Source organism: Semicossyphus pulcher, unplaced genomic scaffold (assembly GCF_022749685.1).
Source record: "Semicossyphus pulcher isolate SPU_LCO1_2020_fin unplaced genomic scaffold, fSemPul1.0.p SCAF_18, whole genome shotgun sequence".
Lineage (NCBI taxonomy): Eukaryota > Metazoa > Chordata > Actinopteri > Labriformes > Labridae > Semicossyphus > Semicossyphus pulcher.
Window position 1 is genome coordinate 16,879,859 of NW_027211691.1, and position 21,892 is coordinate 16,901,750.

At 42.3% G+C, this 21,892-nt stretch overlaps 1 protein-coding gene across 1 annotated transcript in view; it reads left to right on the forward strand.

Moving 5' to 3' along the window:
* Positions 1 to 21,892, forward strand: part of LOC138595763 (sodium/hydrogen exchanger 9-like) — a 72,857-nt gene that overhangs the window by 43,777 nt on the left and 7,188 nt on the right. Inside the window, exons 13-15 of the mRNA XM_069667175.1 lie at positions 918 to 930; positions 16,175 to 16,203; positions 18,231 to 18,286. Coding sequence (XP_069523276.1) covers positions 918 to 930; positions 16,175 to 16,203; positions 18,231 to 18,286 — 98 coding nt within the window. The remainder of the gene's footprint in view (positions 1 to 917; positions 931 to 16,174; positions 16,204 to 18,230; positions 18,287 to 21,892) is intronic.

The following is a 21,892-nucleotide window of genomic DNA, read 5'->3' on the forward strand; positions in this document are numbered from 1 at the left end:
AATAGCTTTTCTTTTGTCCTTTTCAGGGATGGATTAAGGAGAAGTTAGCCGCCCGTCTCTCCTTTTATCTGGTTTGTCAAGCAAAAAGCCGTTATTATGTCTACAAAGCAAATTTATAATGAATGCAGCCTGATGATGCGCTGATGGATCATTTTTTAACATTTCAGACGGCTCTTTTCTCAGTCGGGGAGGGAAAAAGAAAAACCGGCTCTGGCATCAAAATTCAGCCTGTTCTCGCTCGGCAGTGGCTCCTGGCTCCGAACAGACATGACCCCCCGGAGCTGTCATTCGCCACTTCTGGCGTTGTAGCCACTCATGTGTAGCTAACTCTTGTTTTGCAAAGGATGAAGTTGCCTATGTACTTCACACTCATTCTATATTCATGAGTGGAAATGAGTCAGTCACTGTAACATGTAGGGATGTAAGGTGGATATGTAGGTCTCAAAACAGGTCGGATATGTAGCATGTAACTGTTGGAAAGTAACGAGCGAAATAGCACCAGGAAGAAGCCGGTGAGTTATGATCGTGACGCTAATCACACGTGAAACTTTATCTCCTCACGTTAGCCTGCAAGGGTTACTCTCTGTGGCACCAGATACACATAGTTCAGCTCAACTATCAACACTCCTATGTGTGTTGATAGCTGAGCTCTAAGTGCGCGTGTGTGTGTGTGTGTGCTAGAGAGAGTGCAACTGACACGCAGCTCAATGGGTTTCCTCTCAGATTGATAGTCATGGCGGTGTGCGTAGAGTCGGAGCAGATTGCGGTGGTAAGCGCGTCTGTCAGATCGGCCAATAGGGCGAGTTTATCAGGTGGAGATTGACTCCGTGGACGGGGGGGGGGGGGTCTCGCGCATTGGAGTCGTGCGCTAAAAAGGCCCCGAGGCGCAGCCTAATGGATGTGACGTCAATACGGAGAGGGAGGAAGAGGGCCATTAGGAAGAGCATCAGGGCAATAGAAGTGTGTTTGTGTGTAGCTGTGTGGGTGTAAATGGGCAGATAGATGATCTAAATGCAGAGCCGGGGAATATTGCTTGAATACAGTATGCAAATTTAATACACACAGACACAAAGTGGTTTTGCCGAGGCGTGTTTTGTGAGTTTATTGTTTAAAGAAAGTCTCAGTTAAGCAGCAAAGCAGGAGAGAAAATACAGGCGAGGACATTTGTATTTGCAGTGTGTATCTCTAGCAGGTGTCTGTGGGCTGAAAGAGGATCCACACATGAGTATGAATAATAAATCAGACACGGGGTGCCTCTGCCGCGCGCTCTCTCACACATGCATATATGCAAACACACACATTTTTTCCACTCCGCTGCAGGATGAACAATGCTTTAAGAATTGTGGTCCTGCAGGAGTCCTCGGAGGGAACAAGAAATTGGTAATGAGCGTTGATGGATGGCACTGATGGGACTGAATTTGCGTTACTGCAGAGGTAGTGATATGTACAAAACACTTTAGATCCCACCGCTGCATCGGTGTGCGTGTTGTTTATGAGCTAACGGTGTTTGTGCGGCAGAGTCGTGGGGGCTACTCTTTGGAGGCGGAGAGCGCTAATGAATCCAACTTACCCAGCATCCCTAGCTGCCTAGCGACCTCGCCTCTCAATCACTCTCAATGGGCACCTCTTATTTATAGAGCCATTATTTTTAGCCCTCTATAATTTCAGCCCTCTGCCTCCTTGAAGAATTAACAGAAGGAACATTGGAGGGAAGGATGGAGACAGAAAATTGAAGGGAGAGAGAGAGAGAGAGACGGCCTGAAAAGATGAAAAGAGTGAAAAATCCATTACATCGAGTTCTTTTTTTGTACTTGTAAAAGTACTTTTTACAACCTGGTTCTTTTTTCACAGCTTTGGCCTCCATTTCTTCCAGTTATGAAACATTTTACTTCGAGGACACAAAAAGTCAGACAGATAGTTGACTTTAACTTCAGCAACACGACCGCAACACTCATTTGAAGGTGAGTTTACCAGAAAATGTTGCTTAAAATACTTAAAAAAAGGTTTTTGAAAGTTGGTACAACCAACAGTCACGCTAGCAGCTATAGAAAAACTTCTGCTTTAAGATGTATGCTAACATCTGACTGCTAGCCTGCTAATGATGCTTTTAGCCGAGCAACTTGCAACATGCGGACATAAATGAGGCATTGTTAACCTTATTCACCATCTTAGCTTAGCATATTACCATGCTAACATTCGCTAATTAGCACTAAACACAAGCTGAATCAGATTTTTAGTTATAAATCAAAGTTTTGGGGAGAAAACACAGTTCAACTTGATGACAGTGAAGGAGATGGGACAGAAATGAAAAAGACAAGTGCAGTGAGACATGAAGACCTCTGCCAAACTTGCTTTTCTAGCACAGCGTTGTAACGAAGCTCCGCCGTTACGCCGCCTTCGCCATTTTACATTAGACCAAGCTACGCCACCCTAGAGCTGCCCCAGTGTGTTTTTACACAGCGTTCTGGCATTGCAAGCAAAACGTGCGCGAGGTGAAACACACAGCATGTGCTTCACTTACACCAGTGTTAATTTTGTTACTGAAAATAATGATAAAAAATGTTCGGCAACGATCTTTTTTCCATAATGAAGGCGAGACGTTTGCGAGCTAAAAATAGATCATTGATACTAAAAACTCGAAACAGGACTAAAATGTTAGCGCTCAAAATACAAGCAATTAATTGCTGTAAGTGGGTAACCAGGTTGGAGATAATGGGTATCACGAAGGTGGTTGTGAACTTTCTCTGTTAAGCCAGGCTTTCTGCTTCAGGCTCCGTGCACGTTCACAGATAAAGGGGCATTTTGTGCGTCGTTTGACGCTTCCTCCGCACAAAAAGGAGCGATCATTTTCAGACAGACCGTTTCAATGAGAAGTGACGATAAAAAGTAATCTCAGATACTGTGTCCTCATCGTTCATTTACGTTAGGAAATTTTAAATGTTAATTTTACATGAAGCAAACAGGTAAAAACTGTGAAGAGGGAGACTGGGGGGGGAGGTCATATTTTCTCAATAGAGAAAACTTTTTGACTCAAAGTAATGAGTAAAATGTGAATTTTTATTGGCTAAAAATTGACTCAAATGTTTTCAATTTTCATCGACTAAAACTATAAAGGGTAAAAATGACTAAAATGTGACTAAAACTAATGAGCATTTACACACACACGGCGCTGTTCCGCCGCTGGCTCTGTTACTACCTCTGATGCCGGCTCCGAGGTGGAACGACTTCGCCCCACCATTCCACCTCCGTGTGTTTACGTAGAAGATGAAGCATATCAGAGGCGTAATAATCCCGCCTTGATCTTGCTGTGTAAAAGGGGCTTTTATTGCAATCCGTCACATAGTTGTAGAGGTATTTCATGAATAAAAAACGTCAACCTGAAGGTGGTACCTGAGGCAAGGTCAGGTGATATACAGAGCCAGTAATGCGTGTGTTTAACGTAATTGCTATTCACCCAACAGCCATCTTGGATTGGATATTTCAGTCTTGATCAAAGTAGTGAACCAACCTTCTGATATTGCCATCCATAGAGCCGCACTGCCAGCCCAGCAGTTGTTTTAAAAGGATTTTGTTTACAACCTGTCTGATCGTCGAGTGTATCCTTGTGATACTCGTTTGACTTTGTTCTGGCGATAAGAAATAAGACCCAGTTTAAGGTAAATAGCTTGAGAGGATGCGTTCATCTCTTCAGACACTGATCCATTTTGTTGTGTTTGTTGTCCTTGAAAAGGCGTTGAAAAGGCAAACTGAGGTATCTGTCAAGGTAACAGTTTGTGTGTCATCCTTGTGATTCCCCGCTGCCCTGAATGTTAAGCTCCCCGCAAGGTTGAAACCCGTCCATTTTTCTTTGATCGGTGCTGTGAAATCCAAACTCCCTGAGGTGGTTTTTGTTTGGTTCCGACTGCTTGTCTTTGAGGCAGGAAATCATTGGCCAGAAAGAGAACAACAGCGTTGGCCAAACACGGACTCCCAATACACAGATGAGAAAAGAGAGGCTGATTTAATGGTTCAGCAGAGGGGGCACACAAAGAGAGATGAGAGGCGAAGGAGGGGGGAGAAAAATGGATGTAGACGAACTCAGGATGAGACAATCAAGTGAAACGAGAGAGTGAGAGGGAGATGGTCATTTGTTCACTGTTGAAAGGCTGCGAGCGTTGGCACTGCACCAATCAAGTCCATGAAATCAAATCTTTATTGAGGGAAATTGTGCGAAACTGTTGCGTAAGAGTCGGAATTCATCCAGAGAAATGCAGATTTGTGTGCATGCGTGCTCTGCATAAGTGCGCACGGCCTCCTGTCTGTTTTCTAACCCTTCAGACTTGAGACCCCCGCCTGCAGGCAGAACCGGCGGAAAAGAAGAATAGACTTGGCAGACCTTAAGTTGGCCATCTGTTCCTGTGGATGTGGTCAGTCTGAATTATGCCCTTCTGTCCGCCTCACACACACAAACTCATCCTCTTTCTAACTGGCCTTCTCATGTGCTGTATTTCATCGAGCCTCTCTCACACACACAGGCGCGCTGCATCTGGCTGTCCAGTCTGCCGTGTCCCATGGCCATGTGTCTGGACGTCTGTTCAGAGGGTCTGTGGTTTCAGGGAGGGGAAAAAAAAGAGGGAGCTGGTGGTGGAGGGTGGTGTGTGTGTGGGGGGATCATATCGATTCATACCCGCTAGCATCGCGCCAAGAAGCTGCTTTCATAATCCTGCCTCTTAAATAATTTAACACTTGCCCTCAAAATTTTGTCAGCACCTTCATACTGTATACACAACAATATCCCCTCACAGAAGCAGCATTGTGGAGACAGTGTGCGTACGAAAAGATGCAGTAAAGTACACACAGGCTGTACTCAAGTTAAAGTACAGATTCTGCAGAATGTATCTGCAGGATAAAAGTAAAAAGTAGCCGTCATTGAAGGTTATTTTTATGTCTGTTTCTGTGCAACACGTCATATTTAGAAGACTATTGCACTTAAATCAGTCTAACTGTAATAAAACATATAGACCATACAGGATGATTGACTTTGAATAGAATAGAAAGCTTTATTGTCACTGTATTAAATACAATGATATGACAAGCGCCGCTCCAGTACGTGCTTTAGATTAAAACCAACAACATGTAATGCACACAGCGATAAATAAAAGAAAAACACACATCTGATGAAGAAAACTAAAGAAAAACATGAAGGTACTTGCGCTTGATGTATAAAAAGCTAAGTATGTGTTATGGTAATGTAAACTTTAAGTTAATTACAAATAAATAAATTAAAGTAACCTGAGGTAATTGCAGATAAGAAACCCCAATCTGCAGTTTGATGGGTAATAAGTCTGCTCCAACGTTGTCGGCCATGTTGGCCGGCTTACTGTCATCCCTCTCACTAAAAGTCCCAAACAATGACTGTATGTAGATAGACGACGCGTCTCCATCAGCTTTCATCTTACGAAATTGAAGCCAAAATACCCCATCTTGCGATGGTGACGCTCATGTGGATCGGCGGGCGGAGCCGCCGTAGCCACTTCTGCTTACCGAAACACACACTAAAATTACCAAAAAAAACCAGCAAAGATCCCGCACGTCGGTGTGTTTAACAGCAGAACAGCTTCTTGTGTTGGTCTGAAGCAGACGTTCACAGATATGTAAACTTCAGTGACTGTAGTGATTGTTTTAGTTACGTCTCCTCTCACCGTTCCTCCTCTACTCTGCTAATCCGGAACAGATCGGCTGCAGGAGCCGGATTTGTCAACAGAGCTGTCAATCATCCTTTTCACAGCACTAAATAACAAATTAAAACTAAACTTGTCAGAAAAATGAACACTTGGACGTAAATCAGCACGATAAGAACGAACTATAATGACAGAAACCATGTTTGAGAAACATTTATTTAGCGTGAATTTTGATTTTATAGTTTGACTCATGTCCCATCTGTTAACATGGAGGAGGCGGGCTTTATGATTTATACTGCAGCCAGTCAGCAGGGGGCGATAGAGAGGGTTTGGCTTCACTTTTAGGGAGCTGTCATGTCGTCCATCTTTTTATACAGTCTGTGGTCCTTTATGTCGCAATCACACGGCTCCTCTTAGCAATCAGGTTTCTATCTCTCGCCTGTTTTGTCATGATACGTCTTTTACATCGTTGTAATCGAGGGATACGCTAAGAAATCGTCTTTTAAAGCTGAAGTTAAAGGAAAGATTTGATAAGACATAAGAAGTACAAATAGCTGTATTAAAATGTAGTTTATCAAATTAAATTCAGGTCATAATAATGTAAAACACAGATACCTTGAACATCAGCTCAATGCCTGTAAGGTGCAAGACAGCAGTTTGACGCTTCATCTGGTTTGTCAGACAGATTTGATTAATGATCATCCGGACCAGATGGCTGATATGGCAGCAGAAACACGGCTCTTATCTTCTTCACCACACCTGCAGTGCCTTGTTGTTGCACAGTGGTCACAATGTCCTTTTTAAGACTCCATCCAGTGCAGGTTTAATTTACTCGCTCTATTAAGCCTGCGGGGGGAAGTCCAATAATACAAAAACCAGGCCAGTGTCTCCCAATATCCTCTAAAAAGACGAGAAAATCCTCTCAGGAAGCTCAGCAGCAGGAAGCAATAAGTCATTAGCCCAGTGCCACATATAACACACAAACCAGTCTTTCTCTGAGATTCTCCTGATATATTTAGCTGCTGGCAGCAGACTCCGCCCTTGATCTTGATCCTCTACAATAAAGACGTGGCCCTGTCCAAATGTGACAAACCAAACACAGCGTAAGACATCCCACCGAGCCAGCCGTGGAAGAGTTTCAGTAGCGTTATCAAAAGGAGACATTTGATCTCACATCCTCGAGGCAAGAATGAGAGGAAGGAAGAAGGAAGGAAAGAGAAATAAAAGCCATATAGGGGGATTTCTTCTGAGAGGCAATGATGACGATTTGGCAGCTAAAATAAACCTGCAGGCAAGCGCCATCAGAGTGGTCCAGTCACTGAGAGCACCGTAATCTTGTTTGTGAAATTGAGTTTTACTGACCGCAACCATTTTATTAGCTTTTCTGATTTCCCCTTGCACGCACACACACCAGCGAGGAATAATGGAACAGGCTTTTATTGTTTTTTTACTTGTTCAGTTATAATCATTAAACAGCTTGATGTTGAAGCAATTCAGCAAGGTTTAAAATTGACAGGCTTGGGCAGAAATGTTCGTATTTCTGCGTGGCTTATTCTTTCAAACAATCATTTGTACTGATGGCAAAGTCTGGACATCATACCGCATGGATTTCCTTTAATTTCTCTCATGTAGCTTGCAACAAAACCCCAAGCACAATGCATAAAGAAAGCCTTCAGATATTCTTCCATGGATTTGTTTCCACGCAAAAGGTGAAAGTATTACTTGGCAGAGCTTGGGTTGTAGTAATATGTCTGCCTGGTAATATATCTGTCAAAAGAAATGTTATTTTTCCTCAAGGGCACTAACTCTGCAGCACTAGAAGCTGGTGGTTGGAGCTTTTTTCTTCAGAAGTAATAACTCACCTCCCAATCCTGTGGAATCAAACAAAGCAGCGCTGATGTCTGTAAGGGATGAGCATTTTCACATTGTTTCGACTTTAAAAGCTAGCCAAGTCCAAAAACATTACAAAATGAACAAAATAAATAGGGTAAGTAAAGCAAGACACACTCATTCTCCTCACACATTATCCCCTCATATTAATACCTTAATATAAAGACAGTGTTATACTAGTTTGATGTGTTATCTGGTTGCTAAATTCAATCCTAAAACTGTTATCTCACCACGCTCCATATCCCGCTTACTGCTCCAGACTAAATTTAGGCCACTTCCCTGTGTCACGCTGAGACATCCAGGTGAATAAATTCTCTGTGATAACAATATATTTGGCCCCGACAGCCTCCTCTGCTCCCAACTGTCCTTGGTTATCCACAGGGATCCAGCTGGCTGAAATACTAAAACAAAACTTCCCCTCCTGACACAGTGAGAAAATATAGTACAGGCACACGTATAAAACAGACACAGATAAGATAAAGCTACTGTTAAACAAAAAAAGTTAAATCAGAGGCCACCGTGATAAACCAACAAACAAGATATAACTTGCTAATTTGTTAGCTTTACGTGTATTGGTAAGAAGATTTTGCTAGCAGCTTCTACTCACTAGAAGCTGGGTAGAAGATTCTAGCAGCTGGCTTCTACCCGCTAAGATTCTAGCAGCTGGCTTCTACCCGCTAGAAGCTGGGTGGAAGATGCTAGCAGCTAGAAGACGCTGGCAGATGGCCTGTACACACCAGAGGCTTGGGTAGAAGATGCTTGCAGCTGGCCTCTACCTGCTAGAAGCTGGGTAGAACATGCTATGGCTGGCCTTTAGCCGCTAAAAGCATGCTATGGCTGGCCTTTAGCCGCTAAAAGCATGCTATGGCTGGCCTTTAGCCGCTAAAAGCATGCTATGGCTGGCCTTTACCCGCCAGAAGCTGGGTAGAACATGCTATGGCTGGCCTTTAGCCGCTAAAAGCATGCTATGGCTGGCCTTTAGCTGCTAAAAGCATGCTATGGCTGGCCTTTAGCCGCTAAAAGCATGCTATGGCTGGCCTTTACGCGCCAGAAGCTGGGTAGAACATGCTATGGCTGGCCTTTACCCGCCTGAAGCTGGGTAGAACATGCTATGGCTGGCCTTTAGCCGCTAGAAGCTGGGTAGAACATGGTATGGCTGGCCTTTAGCCGCTAAAAGCTGGGTAGAACATGGTATGGCTGGCCTTTAGCTGCCAGAAACTGGATAGGAGATGCTAGCAGCTAGAAGATGCTAGCAGCTGGCCTTTTCCCGCTAAAAGCTGGGTGATGCTTGCATCTGGCTTCTACCTGCTAGAATCTGGGTAGAAGATGCTAGCAGCTGACTTCTATGCGCTTACAAGTTTCTACAGCTACATTAAACATTCAAGTAGTTCAGACTACAGTCACAAGCCAACTAACAAGATTTACCTTTCTAATTTCTAAGCGTAACAGTTGTAAGTAAGCAGGTTTTGCTAGCAGCTTTTATAAGCTAGAAGCTGGGTAGCTTCTTCAAGCTACCAAGATTCTAATCACTAAAAGTTTCTACAGCGAGAGTTGAATATTTAAGTCGTTAGAGCAGAGACAACCTTGAAAAACTAACAAACAACATTTAACTTGCTAATTTCTAAGTGTAACAGGTGTAAGTAAGGTTCTACACGCTAGCAAGTTTCTAACCGGTGGCAGCCATTTTTTGCTAAACAACATTAGCAAGGGAATACTGACATGAACTAATCATAGCATCTTTATAACCTACCAAATGACAACACCTAAATAAAACATTAACACATTAGTAAATGATGACTACTCACATTAGTCTGTTTTGTGCATTTGTGAAAGGTTGGCCCTTAAGCCATAACAAGTTGGTGTTTCATGAGATGCAGAATTATTGGTGGCTCCAATTAAACAAAAGAAAAGATAACATGATATTTGGACATGTGTTGTGTGGGTAATCATTCATCCGTGTGCAGAATATGTTTTACGTTTTTCTTGGTTAGATGAGAAAACTAACAGATATTGTCTTTTGACAATGAACCGTGCTCCAACATGCGCAAATGAATGCTCGATTAAACTCATTTACACGCCTGCATCTGATATGACACACACACTCATGCACCAACACACACACACACACGCTACTCTGCCAATTTTATTTTTACACCAGCTCAAGTGATGTGAAATTTGGGTTAAAGCTGCAAAGTGAGTGGGATTCTCACTCCAGGTTTTAGTAGATTGACCTAAATACTGCAGTCAGAGACTTTGCCATATATGGATTGTTGTTCTGTAACACTGCGGTTATAGGAAAAGGAGCTTCTGTTGTATTTGACTTTGTTTTACCGTCTCGTCCACTGCAGTGTCGTAACACTGAGATGCATGACAACTCATATGCAGTTATGTCCTTGTAAAGCCTGAAATTATGACCTACAATTTATATCTAGTATTAATATAGGGTAGTAAAAATATACTATAGCACATGGTATGTAATTTCAGTAGAATGTAATTCAAATGGGATATTAATTATTATTATTTGTCCTACAAAAGGACTACAATCCTTTTAATGCTGCACAGCTGACATTGAGTGTGTGTTTACTCCACTTTCTCACGGCATCTGCAGTGCAACGTCAGGATTTTGTTGTGGGTGAAATACTTCTCACACCCCAGATTCTTTGTTATCTTTGGATCGGAACCCGCAGTGACTCCCGAGTTTGATTGACAGCTCTTTGAGCACGTAGACAAACTCTAGGCAAGAGTTATAAATGTTTTCCGAGGCTGTCAAAGGTTTGTTAGAGCAGCGATGTTTGTAAACAAAGCCATAAAGCACGGGGAGTAATTTCAGTACGTTATATAAAGAACAACAAAATAACAGAGCATTTCTTTATTTAAACGCACAGTTCCAACTTGTAAAAAGTCTTCCACTTTTCTTATCTTGTAGTCGGTACACTGAGATCTTACAGTCAGTGGTTGAATCACCGCAGGCATTGATTTCCGCATTGTGTGTGTTTATTTTGTGCTTTTTTTATTTCTACCCTCGACTACTCCAGCTGCTTGTCTTCGAGTTTATTCTCCCACATTCTTTATGCTCACTGATGTGTTATCTTTTTGAATTGATAAAATATATAGTTTTAAAATGCAGTATTGAACACCCTCCTATTCACCTTTGTTTTAGTAGATTGGACCTCTGTCCGAATGATAGCATGAGATCTGGCGTTTGAGATCAGGTTATGCAAATTAGCATTTTAGCATACTGTGCTCTCATCACGTTAGCCGGAGCCTGCAGTGCACTCAATATGAGGGTACAATTGTTATCTGTGTGGTTTGGGAAATGGTACAGGCAAATTCATATCGCCGCACCTATGTTCCTATCTGTACCAGTCATATCAGTTATACCACTTACCCCTTGTGTGTGCGTGTGTACAAAAGTGTTTGTTGCTGATTTTAATTTGTATTCAAACTGCGAATCTGCAAAGTAATTAGCAACTTAAGGCATCAAAAAATGTTCAAGTACGAAATTTTCCTCTGAATTGTTGTACAGTAGAGATATAAAGTAGCAAAAATTCGGAAATACTCAACTAAAGCACCTTCTAGTACTTCCATTACTGCATACATGTGTGTCAAGCATGGTGTCTGTATCAATGCCTGTTTCAAATTAAGATCTCTTTTTGGAGGAGGGTTTACTGTCAAATCTGGAATGTGTATGAATCCCTGGTGAGCAACCAAGTGGGATTTGCAAACAGGAAACTGCAAACATGACTAGGATCTTTGGTCTTGTCCAAACTTACAGTATAGAGCAAACACAGTCCCTGTGAGAATCCCCCTCTCTCTCATCCTCTCTGGCAGAGATGCAAGTAGGGGAACTATCACAGAGAGGAGCACAGCTGATCGGGGCCGTGTTGTAACTTAATTCACCCTGCCTGTTGAGTATTTGCTTCTTCAGAGCTTTAACTCAAGGAGAAACTCATCCAAATGTTTATTAACTAGTGCTTCCAATCACCTCTAGTGGAGATTCTCGCCTCCTGAGGATTCGATTGCAGGGAAAATGTTTTTGCATGCTAACGCGGTTAACCGCTACCTGTAGACTGCCCTCAAGGTGAGAAGATGTTTAATAGAGGAGCAGCGTGTCCATGTAGTTTCTGAGATGTGCCGATTCTTCACTTGAGGCCTTGTGTTTAGCGTGCCTGCAGCGGAGCAAACGCAGCTTTATCGGCCCACCACTGTCAGCTGGCCTGATAACAACACTACAGGGAACTCGCATGTATGTGCACACACACTAATGCTGCATCACAGCTGCAGGCTTCTGCTCTTCCTCTTTTTTTATAAGGGAAAGTGGGATTATTGGCTCGTACGGAGGTGTTTATGGGCGTGCGTGGGTGCTAATTTCTGCTTTTTTTTCCTGCTTGGACAAGGTATAGTAAAAACTGTTCAGCTTTCTCTTAAAAGCCAAAGAACAGAAGCATTAAAACATATTAATAGCAACATTCCCCAAAAGCACGGCTGAGTCGTCTGTGCACGCTGCTTTGTCATCCTGGAATGTGTCCAGAGATATTTTAGTCACAGTGAAGCTCAGCAAGACAGTTTGAGATGCTATCAGCACACAAAGAGCCCACTAACAGAGAGCGAAGCATCGGCTCTGCTGTTTCAGGCTGTGGATGACTGGAAGGGAAGCAGCCACAACTCAATCTTACTTTCTCGCCAGATTGCGGGCAGATTGAGTTAATCTATTGTGTCTTTCTCTTTGACTGGGTTTTTATTGCCAGGGTGTGATTTCCCTGCAGAATAGGGAGCTCCACCTTATTTGGAGAGGTAACTGGGACATGGGAGGATTTTATACTTCTATGGAGGCTCATCACAGAAGAATCTGTGACTCAGCTGTTGTCCAGAACCGGCCGTTTTTAGGTCCCTGGGTGATGTTTCCTCAGCAAAAACAGTATTTTACAAGTAGAGAGTAGAAAGTCCACACTCAGTTTGAAATAGTATACACATCATTTATTTGACACGTCTGAATTTCTCTCATATTACTGTAAAGCTCAAAGTAGAAAGACAAAACCTGTGATGCTAAGGGGTTTCCTCTGTGACCTAGCAGGGACTCCAACCGCACCCACACACACATTTCTACTCTCTGCTAAACTTTAACTCATTCAAAATGTTAGCTTAACATTCCTCTGACACGCTTGACATGTTCGCAAGTTACTACAGCCAAAATAACTCACTTAAAAATCGACAACAGACCTGAAAAATAGCGAGAAATAATCATGAGAGCGATAGGGTGATGTTTCCTTAGCAACAGCTGTAGTAGAATTTATTTAAAAGCAATTTACAAATGACCACATGTAGGTAGAGAGTAGAAAGTGGTCAGTCAATATCAGTTACAATACTACACATAATTTACCTGAAACATAAGGCTGAATTTCTCTCATATACTGCAAAGCTCAAACTAGCTCAAACTAGCTTAAATATGCTCACTCATATGCTAACACTCACAGCTAAGGGGTTTCCTCTGTGACCAAGCAGGGGCTCTGCTCGCACACACAGGCTTCACTACTCTCTGCTAAACTTAACTTTAACATACTCAAATTGTTCCTTAACATACTCTTAACAGGCTTGCGTAACATGTAAGCAAGTTAGTACAGCCTTAATATGTATAATATTAAAAACATACAAAAGACAGAAGCAATCGATCCCAGATTTAGACCAATCGGCAGATCACAGATCAACTCTGTTGCAATTTCAAAAAGACACAACTTTCTAGCATTTAAACTATTTTGAATGTGTTTTATAATATAATATGTTTTATAATGTTTAGCCTTATCAGAGACTATCCTTAGGTCCTGTGTCCACATAGAACCTTTTTCTGAGCACTTTTTTCATTGTTCCCAATGAGGACAGAGCGTATGCGGCCGCCTACAGAAAAATAAAACGCTTCACCTAGCGTCTTTTTTCAGAAAGCTTCGCCTTTTTTGTGCGACCGCTCCGAGCGCTTTGAGTTGAAAATCTCTGAGCTATTCAGGGAAGGCGCTGGTGTCCCCACCGCCGCTTTTTTTCAGGCAACCAATCAGATGGGGCGCCACTCGTCACCCTGGTTACCACCAAATATGGAGGAGCAACTTGTTTTGGCTGTTGGGGCTGTACGTGACAAACAAGCAGTATCACAATAGAGACCGAAAAGCCTATTTGTGGGAGCAGGTCGGCCGGACACTAAATGTTGTGTTATGTTGTAAGTGTTGTGCTTTTATCGCCCACCGCGTTGTAAGCTTGTTGTCATAGAAACAAAACTCGCGTGCAGGGCTTCATCCCAGCTCTCTTCAGCACCCTGCCAGCAATTTTCTGGCGCTATGTGGACACGGGGCCTTACTGACAATGAAAATACTAGACTTTGAAACTTGTATCAGTCTATCAGTGTATTATCTTTTCACTTGTCACACAGGAAATATGCATTTATGAAAAGTACACAGACTTTCTTTACTCCCCCAGTTTGTGCCTCTGGCTGTCCACTGTCTCTTCTTTATGGATTTATTTCCCTGAACTTTGGGCCACAGAGCATTTAGATCATTTTGGACTCCACTTGTCTTTATTGTATGTCATGTAGAAGAAAAGGGCGCAGGGGTCACATCAATTCAAAAACACCATAGTGTTAGAGCCGGCTGGCTGACAGCTAAATATTCTCCCCGAGACACAAAGCAGACGGCGTCCGGCTCACAAACACCCCCCTGCCATGTTATCTCTTTCATTCCTCTCACTCTCTTCTCTTTTATATCCGTCTCTCCCTCTCTCTCTCTCTCTCGGCTGTCAGTCTTTTACTCACCATCTCTCCCTCTCTAACACGCATTCACCAGCAGCACCAGCTCTTTCTGTCACTCTCATGTCACTTTATTTTTCACTTTCCTTCCTCTATTCTTTCTTCTCTTCCCTCAGCATGTGTTCCTTCTCTCGCTCATTCCCTCACTCCCTTATCTGCCCTTTCCTCTTTCGATCAGCTTAGCTCAGTGACGGAGCACGTCGCATTGGAACGCATCCCCTGCTAGCTGAAGGTGACGCGCCATGTGTCCCCGCCGCACCGAAACAACTTCCCAGAAAGACTGTGCTTAATAAAAAAAACATCTTAAGTATATTCTTTAATCTAATTTGCAATTTCAGCACACTTTTCCAACCTCTTTCTACTGTTCTGACAAGAATAGATTCATGTGGTGGGCAGGAAATAAAGACAGAAGCAGGGAGATGGTGGGAGGAGGAAACAAAGAAACAGGATTAAGAGGAGGTAGGAGGTGATAAAGACAGGAAGAGTTATACGAGGGAGTGAAATGGATGTTGAGATGATAAAAAAGGGAGAGAAATGAAGGGAGAGAAGTGGAAGACCTTTGTAAGGAGAGAGATGAAAGAAAAATGGCAAAGTAATGGGTAAAAAAATGAGAGAAAGGAGAGGAAGAGACCAAGATGGATGGGGTAAAAGTAGAGTAATGTGTAGAGAGGAAGACAGAGGATGTAGGTGTGGATAAAGGAGGGGAATAGTGTGGAAGAGAAATGGCTGCATGATTTGTTGGGCAAGGCCGCAGCCAGCATGAAATTAAATGAATGACAATGCACAATAACGTCTGTGATATTTGCTGGTAATGCCTGTAAGGTTGCAAACCACTCACAAAAGGAGCATTGATCTAAGAGGGAGAAACAGCAACACCCTAAAGACAAACACCAGAGAAAGAAGAAGATGGATCGTGGAGGGAAAGCAGCCAAGACAAAAATTAGTAGTCGCAGCGTTCTAATGCTCTGATGATAATCTCCTCTCTGTTGTCTCATTGCACAAGCCTCTCTGGAAAGGCTTTAGCGTCAGCACATTGAAAACCACACACACATACACACTCACACAGCGATAGTGGTGGGGTATCTCAAAATGTCCTGAGCCCTGCTGCAGTAATGCTAGGCTATTAGCGCTAACTGCTGACCTGAAGGAAGCAGCATCGACAGCCAGCTTCCCCTCTAAGCTCTGTGATAAATTTTACACCCACGGTGCACCGATCGGAGGTTTTTTTGGCTGCTGCAAAACTGGGAAATGGTTGTGATTTTTGGGTGGCATGCTAGGAAAATATATCAGCAATTATCATTATGTGCAAAGCTAGAAATATACCATACAGATTGGGGTAAAAGATGTTGTGAAAGTGCTGCAGGTTGGGGGTTTGGTGTATGTGCAAATGCAGGGGATGTGTGCAAACACAGACTGAGATAATGCAGGCTGTCAGTAGCTGCTGCTGAGTCACTTTATTTCACTTCAAAGCAAGGCAGTATAGGCCTCTTCTGTAGGTTTGTAAGGTCACACCTCGACAGGTGATAATCGCTGAATATCAAGCATAATTGCAACGCTGTTTGTCATTTATCAAACGTTTATCCGTCTGACATTTTCTTTGTTTGATGCGGAAGACGAGGCTGATTTCGGTGAAACATTTTCAAAGGTCATGTTCAAACTGAGCCGAGACTTTCACTCTAAGTCACCTGGGGTGCGAGGCTAGACTGTTTGAACAGGTATGGCTTCACATTAAGAGGAAAATCAAACCCTGGGGATTTGTTCCTGTCTCTTTGTTATTGAATCAGACTTTGACTGTACATTTTCCTCCTCTACAGAACGAGAGTGGATGTGGACGCAGAGGAACAGCCAGAGGACCTTTCTTTCGAGGTAAAAACGCCCTTTTGGGACTATTCAGTAAACCACTCTGTTTATTGTTTCTGTCTTTGCAATTGCAATTAAAGGGCCGGTTCGCCGATTTTCAAACTCAGTCCTATCAAGCTATTATGGGGAGCTAATGCCATTATGGCATTTGGAGGACGCTATCCGCTTCTCCAACGGGCCCATGTCTGTTCAAAATCATCAGGTTTGAAATGTAGACTGCAGACCTGAAGATTTTTTAGACGATCCACCGGTATATTCTAGTCGTATTTCTGATTCTGTCCCGCTCTGAGCCGTTGCCTGCAGCGAAAATAGTAGTATTTCACTCCAGCGTCTCTCGCTGGGCCGTTCCTTTCAGAGGGAGGGGCACAATGCACGCTGGGTGTTGTAGGAATGTAGAATGGGCGAAACCACGAGCTGTTTGTACAACTTTCTCCACAGCTATGACGCCAATTTCAAATATTATTGCTTCTCTCGATTATAGAGAACACCAGCTTTGACTGACAGAGGCTTTTTCCTTGAAACGGTAGCAAAACATTGTGCAGCTTTGTAGCAAGTAGCTTTAGGAAATATTGTCATGCTTTATCAGCTTCCCTCTCCAGGAGAGCATACAAAACATGACGTCCATTCTTTTCAACAATAGAAACAGTAGGCAAACAAACATTTTAGGTTATAAAACATTTATATACCAGGCAGCAACACATAAATCTGTCTCTATTTCTTCTGAATCAAGTCTTACAATGAGAGCCATAATACCCAAGGTGCTTTGTTTGCTAACATCGTACAGTATGTCCTTTGTCCTTCATTAGAGCTACTCTATATTGATGCATTACAGACGGTAAGCAGTTGTTCTTGTGCACTTTAAAACGCTTAAACTATTGATGTCATTGCAAACAGTCGTCCTAATTATTCTCTTTATAGTTTTATTGATTACGTTTATGTATTCAGGGGATCAATATTTTATGACAAGTCCCTTCGGGCAACAGTAGATTTCAAAATAAAGGTCTAAATTCCAAAATATGAAGAGAAAAATGACAAAAGAAAACATAATTTTTAATCATATCTTTTGAGACACCAAATCTTATAATTAAAAATAAACTACGCAGGTTAAACAGCCTTAGTTTCACTGTTATAAACACATTGATTCCACATGTTTACAGGTGCTGTAAGCTGCGCAGAGCAGCGATCACATTGAAAGACAATGAAACTTCATTTGCTTAAGAGCTATTTTTAATCAGCGCAAAAGTGCTACAGGGCGGAAATGTGTCATGATCTGAGGATGTGGGAGTTTCAGTAGTTGTGAAAGGTAAAGGTAGACTTTAATGCACACTCTACACATAACAGGGATTTACATTTTCCTTCCTCGCCCAGAGACAGAGAATTTGCTTCTACCCTTTAATCTCGCCTCTGCTGTTTATTTTAACTCAGCATGACATCAAAGCGAAGAAGAAGTTCACGAGGAGGAAATGCACTTTTGCTTCCTGCTAAATGACAGTCTGCAGCACATCCAAGGCCTTCTGAGTGTGTCATTTTGTTGTGCAGGCACGCCCGCACCCCCCCCCACACACACCATCCTCCCACCTTACCATCGCTGCTTCCTCCCAGCAGCACACCATCCCCTCTCTTTCATCTTCTTATTTGACCCAACTCTTATCTGCACGGCGTGAATGGGACATGGTCTGGGCAGCTCCCTGGCATTATGAGGCCAGAGGGGCTGAAAGGACAGGCAGCATGACTGGTTAGGCTTGGAGGAGGATCCCAGTGGAGAGGTGAGGCCGAGCTGCAGGGCTCTTTCTCATGGAAATGGGTAAATGTTAATTTGCCCAGAATGAGATTCTGCACCAGGACTGCTTTGGGCGTGTTCTAACTGTAACGAAAAGAGATCTTTGGGGAGGTTTTGGGGGACTTGAGGTCATCCGATATGGCCCCGCTGACCATCCAGCGGTGCAGGTTTCCAGCATTTCCATCAGGCAGTACATCCAGAGCCCCTTTGTGTGTCTGTGAGTAACAGAGGTTCTCTCATGGTTCTCCCACAGGTCGCAACCGGGAGGCCAGACACAACACGGGGCCTGTGGCACCGCCTGGACTACAAGTATCCTTTCACTGCTTTCTTCTCCAAAGCACTCCCACATCTGCTCGCCCTCACAATGGTTAATGCACCAGTCTGTGGAGCTGAGTAGTATTATAGAGGGAGCAGAAGGGAAAATAGCAGAGTGCTGCATTTCAAGGGACGTGAAGAAAGGCCCTTATGTACTGTGATGGCGGAACAAACAGGAAGCTCTTAATCTACTTCAGGTGGGTGGGCTGAGAGCACCTATGAAGTGTAAACTGTGTTTCTGTGTATGGCTGTGTATACACATTCTCACATTTGGAAAATAACATGAAATGGGTCTACAGTGTTTATTAGAACTCAAGTATGTATGCGTTCAAGGGACATTTTGACATTTTAAAAAACTGTATCCAAGACAACAGAAAGTTTTGGGAGCCTTTCTTGTCTAAGTAAAACCATTACTTCATTTTGTTAGCATCAGACAGAACCACATGTTTCCCTTATTTCCACTCTTTATGCTAAACTAAGCTAACAAGCAGCTCTCTATAGCCGCTTATTAAAGGGATATTTTAAAATATTAAGGCATTTTTTTGTTGAAGTAAAAACCACAACTTCAATTTGTTAGCATCGGGCAAAACTTCAATGGCTGTTTCACTTATTACCAGTCTTTATGCTAAGCTAAGCTAAAAATCTGCTGGCTGTAGCCTTATGTAAATTACTATATATCCCTAAATGTAAGCTAAGCTAACAAGTTAAACTAATAAGTAGCTTTCCACAGCGTTTATTTCCACTGACACGTTTTGAAACGTTTTGGGGACATTGTTCTTTTATTTGATGTGAATCCAGCACTTACATTTAGTTAGCATCGGACAGAACCAAGATTGCTGGTTTCCATATTTCTAGTTCTCATGCTAAGCTAAGCTAACAAGCAGCCTTCTGTTGCTTTTATTGAAGGGATATATTAACATTTCAGAAGAACTGTTTTCGAAACAGCAAAACGTTTTGGGAGTGTTTTTTGTCAGAGTAAAACCACCATTTTTTAGCATTGGACAGAACCAGAATGTCTGCTTCCATTATGACCAGACTTTATGCTATGCTAAGCTAACAGGCTGCAAGCTGTAGCCTGATGTTTAGTCTACAGACATGAAAGTATAATCCATCTTTTCATGTAACTCTCGGCAAGTAAAGTGAATCAGTGTGCATCCTTAAATGTAAAACAAGCTAAGCTAACAAGCTAAGCTAATAAGCAGCTTTCCGCCAAATTAAATTAAAGGGATATATTGACATTTTGAAAACTGTTTCCAAAATTCTAAAAATTCAGACAGAACCAGGATTGCTGTTTTCCTTAGTACTAGTCTTCATGCTAAGTTAAGCTAATAAGCAGCCTTCTGTAGCTTCTCATTAAAGGGATATATTGGCATTTTGAAAAACAGTTTCCAAAGCAACAAAAGTTTTGGGGGCGTTATTGTGCTGAAGTAAAACCATCACTTCAGTTTGTTAGCATCAGACAGAACCAGAATGGCTGTTACCCTCATTACCAGTCTTTATGCAAAGCTAAGCTAACAGACTCAGCTAACAAGCAGCTTCCTGCAGTCTTGAAGGGACTAAGTAAAACCACCACTTCAATTTAGTTTCAGACAGAAACAGGAATGCTGTTTCCCTTGTAACAAGTCTTTATGCTAAGCTAACAACAGCTTATGGAAGCATTTAATTAAAGGAATATATTGATATTTAAAAAACAAAACAACAACAAGTTTGGGTGAGTTATTTAACCGAGCTAGCATCCGACAGAACCAGAATGGCTGTTTCACTTATTACCAGTCTTTATGCTAAGCTAAGCTAATAAGCCACCAGCTATAGCCTTATGTGTACTGTGCAGGCATGAAGGTTCACAATCTTTTCATTTAACTCTCTGAAAGAAGAGTGGATGAGTGTTCTTCCCTAAGATGTGAAACTGTTGCAGTAATGTATTTGCTGTTGACTGCAGGGGAAACTGAAGTGAGCTGAGTTCCTGTAAGCAGAGGAACGAGTTAAATCACTCGGCAGTTAAAAAGCGGTGCTGTCCTCTGCAGCAGAATTTCATGAGGACTGCATTACGTTTACGCTAATCGAATTTTACCACTTAATGGCCTCGTGACCTGGCCCCTGTGCGCGGCGGGGAGCACATCATTTTACTTTATGGACTCTGTCTCCACTGAAAAACAATGAGATGCAGGTCTGCCAGTGCATTCATTTAGAGTTTTCATTTAATGCATGAGTGCGTTAATATTAATATTACATTTTTGTACTTTTTTTTTTAGAGAGAAGCGCATTTAAAGTGGAAAAACAGTTAGGGTTATATAATATATGACTGGACAGTGTTGGAGAACCATTAACCCATTCACTGTGGACTGGAGAAGCTTAAAGGGTACATGTAAATTGAACCCTGTTTATTGGAAAAAAAACATCAGCACAGTCCTCCTGTTTTCCCAAAAATCTAAATCTTATGATTTGTTTTCACAGTTAATCACAACAGTTCTTTCTTATTCAGGGAAACATGCGTCATTCTCGGCCTGTTGAATCACGTTAAGGCTGTCAGATTCTCTTGCATAACATCATTATGACACAATGATTAGGTAGAGCAGAATTTATGTAGTCGAGCATCTGTATTTATGATGTCTTACGAAATGCATTAAATTACTGCTGTAATCCGTTTCTGGAGACAACTTTGGCAGCGATTACAGCCTCAGGTTTTCTGGCTACGTCTGTTTTTCTATGTTTACGTTCCTTGCATGCCATCTCAATCTTAACCTTATTATTTTGGGGGCATCTGTGAACAATTACCTACAAGTATTTCTTAGATATTCCAAAGGATATTTCAGATACTGTTGCTTCGCTCGTATGTGTCGCATGCTGAAATATTTCTCGGGAAGTGCCTGTTCATTGTTCCTTTCTGTCCTCGCAAGTCTCCATGTCCCTGCTGCTGAAAAGCCTCCACACAACATGATTCTGCTGCCACCTCCATTTCTCACTGCCTGGTGTTAGATGAGTGATAAAAAATCAGCCAACTCTCTAACAAAGATTGTGCTTCACATCACAACCAAGGACATTTAAGCCCATCTTTTTTGCTTTAAGTTTCGCTCTTTTTCAGTTCAGGCTGTCAAACCGCAAAATACAGAAAAAGTTGAATTTCTTGTGAGATCACTGGAAAGCATTTAACCAGATGGCACCTTTACTTTACATTGCATGGTTTGTTGTTAGCCTTGCAGCTTCTGACTGCATGGATTCAAACTGTAATTATCACAGAACTGACTGCTGACTGACAATTACTTAGAGAAACTCTTTGCAGAAATAAACCCTTAATTAAACGTTCAATCGAACTGGTGAAGCTGTTCTTAGTCAATATTTGATGTAATTTCAGCATGATTGCAACCCTCCGAGTAGCAGAAGGTAATGTGACAGAGGATTGAACAAATTCTGATAATATACACGGAACAGCTGTGTAGAAGGGAGAGAAAAACTGTAAATAGTCCGTTTTGTAAGATGACTTCAGCATGTATGAGAAGTAGAGTCTTACTGACCTTTTGGAAATAGGCTAATTAGCTTTGCTAAGAGTTAGATGAGAAGATTGACACCAATCTCAAGACTGTTTTAGAAACGTAGCCCAAG